We start from the raw sequence: 7,036 nt of genomic DNA, 5'->3' as shown, positions 1-7,036 counted from the left end.
TAACTGGATGCAGGGGGGAAGGCAAAGCTACTGGACCAGGAGTCAGCACCTGGAGGCTGCTCGACCTTCTAATTCTATGGCCTCTGGCAAGTCACCTAACCTGTCATCTGTGAATTAAGTGTAATAAAAACGGGCCTTCCTATTTTCTAATCCTGGCCCTGGTTGTCACTGTGGGTTACATTCAACTGTGCTCCTGAAAAATTCAAATGAGAATGTAGATTTTAAAGTTGCTTTGTAAATATTGTTATGTACTAATAAAATGATAAAATAAAAATATACTATTGTTATAATTCTACTGAGTTCTAATAGAGCTTTTCTCTGGACTGGACACAGGCGGTAGGATAAATGTGGGAGAAGGAGGTATTGTTGAGGTGTGTGTGAGATCATCTCCGAGTAAACATATGTAGATGCCCATGGTGTATAAAATGACATCTGCTGAGCTTGACAGATGGATCGTGGACGTACTCAACAGTTCACAGTTGTGTTGAGAACTCACAATGTCTGAAACATGTTTCTTTGAATATGAGCTATCTCAGTTAGGATGACTGGGGAAAAATATTGGTAGAAGTATCTTTTGGTGTCAGGAATCCATGGACTTGTATTTGCATAGATCACACATCCATCCCAACCAAGATGAGTCACCATTTTGACTGGAATTCCATATAAAGATTCAAAACTATGCAACAGGGAAGTGGGCGCTGGGGGAACAGGTTGTTGATGGTGGGGCAGGATGAAGGGTTGGGGTGGAGTGGAGGGTGAAATTTCAGTCTTCAGGGACGGGAGATCGAAAGAAGAAAGAAGGTCTACCAGGGTTATTCTCTTAAGGATGTGAGTGTTTGGTTTGACTTTTAACTTAGATGAGGAGAGATGGACAGGATGACTGATAACTACTTCATGTTTCTTCTGGGCCTCTGAATCTTGATCAAGTGAACAGGGTGGCCTTGTGTTGGATAGACAGGCAAACTTAATAGTTTTTTCAAAGGTGAGGATGGCAGGGGACACTCTGAAGGCTGGAGAGAAAACACTACAGTTGACTCACCTTACCACTGCCCACTCCATTTTTACCATTAGCACTTTAAAAGTTTTATTTAGTTAGTTATTGACAATTGGAACCTAATTAAAAAGAGCAGCATAGCAAAAGAAACCATCAGCAGAACAAACAGATAACCTACAGATTGGGAGAAAATATTTACAAACTATGCATCTGACAAAGCCTAATATCCAGGGAACTTAAACAAATCAGCAAGTAAAACTCAAATAATCACAGCAAGTATATGAACAAGGAGGCTTTGCCCAAGGCTGCATTCCAGTATGGTTTCAAAATGTCTGAGGGTGGAAAACCAGGTGCTTCAAGGAAACCAATGACAAAGCAGAGCTTGATTGCCAGTGGAAGATTAGGGCAATCATTGAGAAGAGGAAGAAGATGGAAGCTGTTGGGGATGAAGTCAAAAGACCAAAATACTGATCTCTGGTTACAACCAGAGACTCTCCACAAGGATACGCTCCCCTCTGTTTTCTTTCTACAATTTCCAAAGGTTGCAAGATGTATTTTTGTGGATGAATATAAAATTGTATTGTTTAATTACTTGGTTCCATTAAAATTGGTTAACCTGCACACACACACACAAATCAAATAATCTCACTAAAAAATGGGCAAAGGACATGAACAGGCCCTTCTCAAAAGGAGACATACAAGCGGCCAACAAGCCCTTAAAAAAGTGTTCAGCATCACTCATATCAGAGGAATGCAAATCAAAATCACAATGAGAAACTGCCTCACACTAGTCAGAATGGCCACTACTAAAAAGTCAACAAGCAACAGATGCTGGCAGGGCTGCAGAGAAAAGGGAACACTTCCACATTGTTGGTAGGAATGTAACCTATTGCAGCCACTGTGGAAAGCAGTCTGGAGATTTCTCAAAGAACTTAAAACAGAGCTACCATTTGGCCCAGCAGTCCCATTACTGGGTATATACCCAAGGGAAAATAAATCATTCTACCAAAAAGACACAAGCACTCATATGTTCACTACTGAGCTATTCACAATAGCAAAGATATGGAATTAACACAGGTACCCATCAATGGTGAACTGGGTAAAGAAAATATTATACATATGCACCATGGAATACTATGCAGCCATGAAAATGAATGAAATCGTGTCCTTTGCCACAACATGGATGCAGCTGGAGGCCATTATCCTAAGCAAATTAACACAGAAACAGAAAATAAAATACCACACGTTCTCATCAGAACAGAGCTAAGCATTGAGTTACACATGGACATAAATATGAGAACAAGAGACACTGTGAACTACTAAAGAGAGGAGGGAGGAGGTGTGGGCTAAAACACCAGGTATTAGGTACCATGCTCATTACCAAGGCGATGGAATCTGTACTCCAAACCTCAGCATCATGCAGTGTCACCGGGTAACAAATCTGCACATACGTCTCCTGTATCTAAAGTAAAAGTTGAAATTTAGAAAATAGATTTATTTATTTTTTTATTACAGAACTCAGTAAAAAACTTGTAAGAATACCAGAATAAATGGAGTAAAAACTGAAAGCCATTCCTCATTTTCCACAGCCCTACCCAGTCCTATTCCCCCACACAGAGGGAACCATCACGTGCAGGTTAAGGGTTTTCCTCCAGGACTTTTTTCTGTCCACACCCTGTTTCTATCAACATCACTTTCCAAATTTCATAATGCAGGGTATACAACTTCTCATGTCCATACCTTCACTCTTCTTTTTAAACAAATATATGCTTTTTAGTTATTTATATTGGCATAGCAGGGTTAAAAACTCACTTTAGAAGATGAATCAAGGAAAGGCAAACACTTTGGCACAACTTATGATCATTCATTTGCTATTACTCCCCTCTCTGTAATGTGCTCCCAAGCCTTTGGATATTTTAGAATTTCCCAACCTGTAATGTTATGCTCAGATTTTGCTAATTAAATGCTCCATTTCTAATTTTTTGCAAGGAGATACTTCTTTGGTTTTAGCTTCAGGGTATTTTTTGAGGAGAAATGATATTGCAGTTCATGCACAAAGTCAGGAAAGCTTCTCCTTGTTATGTCAAATTCAATGATTGTCTTTATTTCATCAGAAGAAAATTTCTTTTTAAAAAGAAATTCTCTTTATATCTTTATACTATCCTAATATTGGGACCTTTAGGATATTTTGAGAATATCTGGCAGTTTCAGTGACTTCCTATGTGGAGGACAAATTTCTTATTTTAAGTCATGCTTTCTGTTGTCAGCTAACCCACAAGATGGCTTGAACATCAGCTATTTACTCAGCACTTTGTTGTGTGTTTGGAGGACATAATATAAGACATGGATCTCATCCTTAATGAGATTATAACTTAGCTGGGGAGAACAAAAGAAGCCTCGAGGAATACACAGAAAATTATGATGCTGTCCTACTGTGTAGGCCACACTCTTTCAGAGGAGATTAAGAACGTTGAATACAAGCAAAAGGATTCATGAACCACCCAAGTCAGCACCTGCGGTTGAAAGTGAAGATTGGGCTGGGTGTGGTGGCTCACACCTGTAATCCTAGCACTTTGGGAGGCTGAGGCAAGTGGATCACCCGGGGTCAGGAGCTCACAACCTGCCTGACTAACATGGTGAAACTGTCTCTACTAAATAACAAAAATTATCCAGGCATGTGGTGCACACTTGTAATCTGAGCTACTTGGGAGGCTGAGACAGGAAAATCACTTGTACCTGGGAGGCGGAGATTGCAGTGAGCCAAGATTGCACCATTGCACTCCAGCCTGGGCAATAAGAGTGAAACTCCATCTCAAAAAAAAAAAAAAAAAAGATGAAGATTGAGTGGAGAGGCCAGGAAGGGATGACAGAAGACCTTGCATACCTGAAAATGGTCTAGATTTGATCTAGAAAGACTGGGGAGTCTTTGGCAGATGAAATGACATGGAGCAGACATTGGACCAGGGGATTAATGGGGCAGTGTAGACAGCACTGAGTTCGGGAGGAGCCCAGGGCTCAGCAACTGTTGGATGGAGGCAGCTATCTGTTAGAGGACAGTGGTATGAGAGAGTCCAGCATGATGCTCAGTGGCAGCTGGCCGGATGTGGAGAATGACTGTGGATGCCTCTGTGTGCTGAAATAATCTCAGGCCCCTTAAGGGTTCCCTACTGCCCTCCTCAAATAATTAATAAGCATGTCGGCAAGGTCCGTCTTCGACTTCCAACTCCTTGACCAGGAGGAACCTGAAGGATTCACAGAATAAGTTCTAGAAATGGGCACTACAGCACATGAAATTGACTATCATTCTATTATTTCTCTCTAGAGTGCCATAGTTTCACTCCGTTGTTAAAATCTCAGGTTCCAGTACTTACTCATTGATAAATTGCAAATGATGTTCCCCTCTAGTTTCCCTTCTTATCAGTCTCCTCACCTTTACTAATTATCTGCACATATTGAACAGAATGTCCAACATAAATCAGTGTATTCTGCCATTGAAAATAAAACTTACAGCCAGGAGCGGTGGCTCACACCTGTAATCCCAGCACTTTGGGAGGCCGAGGTGGGTGGACCACATGTGATCAGAAGTTCAAGACCAGCCTGGCCAATATGGTGAAACCCCGTCTTCGCTAAAAATACAAAAATTAGCCAGGCGTGGTGGCAGGGGCCTGTAATCCCAGCTACTCAGCAGGCTGAGACAGGAGGAACAACTGAACCCAGGAGGTTGAGGCTGCAGTGAGCCAAGATCATGCCACTGCACTCCAGCCTGGGCAACAGAGCAAAACTCCATCTCAAAAATAAATAAATAAATAAATAGTTATTAATGCTTCTTCTCAGGGAACATATAATGATACATTCGTATGTTGCCGGTGGGGGCGTTGTCAGAATCGGCTCATGCACTGCCATGTACCTGTGTTGTCCCTGCTAATAAGTAGCAGAAAGGGGCCACCGGTTTTGGGAACAGGGGTTTGCTAGCGTTGCTCTGAAGATGTTTGCAGGGTGCTCCGACAGGTACCAACGCTCTGCTCCCAGCATATGTCAAGCCCAAATTTAACTTTACAATACTAGACTTGTTTCTTAAAGTAGAGCCTTTTTAAAACCACACACCCCCACTCAAATACAAATAGAGTTTTTCTAAAAAGGAGACTAGACATTTCATTTTTATCAACATTTTAAATATGTTTCGATCGAACATCATTAAATTAAAAAAAAATACAAAATCGTTCATCTCTCACTACCTGACCCACATCATAATTTTCTCCTGTCTTCAGTTCACTTTGTATTAGTGACTTACACACTCTCTCACCTAAGCTTTAGCCTTTCTCCTCAATCCAAGGCGGACCACACTCTACCCTAACCAATGCTGTCTATTTTCCTCCCATCTCATGACCCAACCCTGAAGATGTTTTCTGCCCACACCTAATCCTTCAGCATAAGAAAGTCGGGGGTTGCTCAAGGAGGGAGGTTGCATTTTGACACCCACCCCATCTTCTCATGCTGGGGGCCTCTTCCCTGTCAGCACCCTTTTCAGGGCGCCCTGCATGTCAGCATTCCGGAGGCTGCAAATGGCTGGGTTCAGCATGGGACTGAGGATAGTGTTGAGGATCCCAATCCCCCTATCCTTGTCTGAGGCTAAGACTGAGCCCAGGTACATGTAACTGAAGAAGCCAGTTCCGTCAGATACAGACCACAGTGAGGTGGGAGCCACACGTGGAGAAAGCCTTCTTCTTCCCCTCAGCTGAGTAGATTCGTAACACTGCAGCTGAGACACAGGCATAGGACATTGAGATAAGGATCCTGGGGATCACTCCCATGAAGGTGGCCCCCACAAAAAGCAGCTGCCCATTGAGGTGGATGCTGGAGCAGGAGGGCTGGAAAAGAGGTGGGAGGTCACAGTAGAAGTGGTTGACCACATTAGGGCCACAGAAGTCAAGCACAGACACAGCCACTGTGTGAGTCAGAGCATCGATGAAGGAGATGGTGCAGCAAATGCCCACCAGGGCACCCTGGACTTCACGGCTCATATGAGTGCTGTAGGTGAGAGGCCAACAGATGGCCAGGTAGTGATCATAGGCCGTGGCTGTCAAGAGGTGACAGTCTACCCCAGCCAGGAGGTGGAAAAAGAAGAGGTGTGAAATGCAGGCAGCATAGGGAACTCTGCACTGGCGGGCCAGGAGACATGCCAGCATCGGAGGAACAGTGACTGTGATGCACCTGATGTCCAGCAGAGACAAGTTCCCCAGGAAGTAATACATGGGAGTACGGAGTTCGGGCTCCACAAAGATGGCAGCCAGGATGCTGAGGTTGCCCCCAACTGTGACTGTGTAGGCAAAGAGGAAGACATCAAAAAGGATGGGCTGTAATCTTATGTTCCCTGTCAGGACAAGAAGGATGAGCTCCAGTGATGGCTGTCTCATTCCCCCAAGCACCTGGCTCCATAGGCCACTGTGGAGAGCTGTGGTGGAAACAGTGTGAATCTGTCAAGAAGGAGAGAATGACACATAGAAGGCGCAGATCCATGTCTACAGAATGCTGGTGTGAGAGGGCATGGACACCTACCAATTGGAAAAGACGCCAGCCTAGAACTTGGCCAGGCTCCTGGAGGTCAGACAGTAACCCCTTAGTTATGGATTCAGGGAAAGAACCAGGATATTCCAAAGAAGGGGCTGGGGCAGAGGGAAATATCCTGAGGATTCGGGACAGTGGTCACTTACCAACATGGTATGGAAATGTTTGGGTTTTTGTTTTTGAGACAGAATTTCACTGTTATCACCACGCTGGAGTGTAGTGGGGTGATCTTAGCTCACTGCATCCTCCACCGGATTCAAGCGATTCTCCTTCCTCAGCCCCCCAAGTAACTGGGGTTACAGATGTGTGCCACCACACTCAGCTAATTTTTAAAAATTTTTATTAGAGTTGGGGTTTCATCATGTTGGCCAGGCTGGTCTCGAACACTTGACCTTAGGTGATCCACCCACCTTGGCCTCCCAAAGTGACGTTTGCATATTTTAGCAGCTATTCAGGTCACACCAGTGTACAGAGACT

General features: G+C 43.8%; 1 protein-coding gene across 1 annotated transcript; it reads right to left on the bottom strand.

Moving 5' to 3' along the window:
- Positions 1-5,483: 5,483 nt before the first annotated feature.
- LOC108291754 (olfactory receptor 139-like) lies at positions 5,484-6,430 on the bottom strand. Its single transcript, XM_017512223.2, is given in 3 exon segments — positions 5,484-5,670; positions 5,672-6,390; positions 6,392-6,430. Coding segments are annotated over 3 exon segments (945 nt in total).
- Between the last annotated feature and the right edge of the window lie 606 nt (positions 6,431-7,036).

Source organism: Cebus imitator, unplaced genomic scaffold (assembly GCF_001604975.1).
Source record: "Cebus imitator isolate Cc_AM_T3 unplaced genomic scaffold, Cebus_imitator-1.0 Scaffold464, whole genome shotgun sequence".
NCBI lineage: Eukaryota > Metazoa > Chordata > Mammalia > Primates > Cebidae > Cebus > Cebus imitator.
Note: the sequence above shows the minus strand (reverse complement) of the source record. Positions and strands in the feature narration are given on the sequence as shown.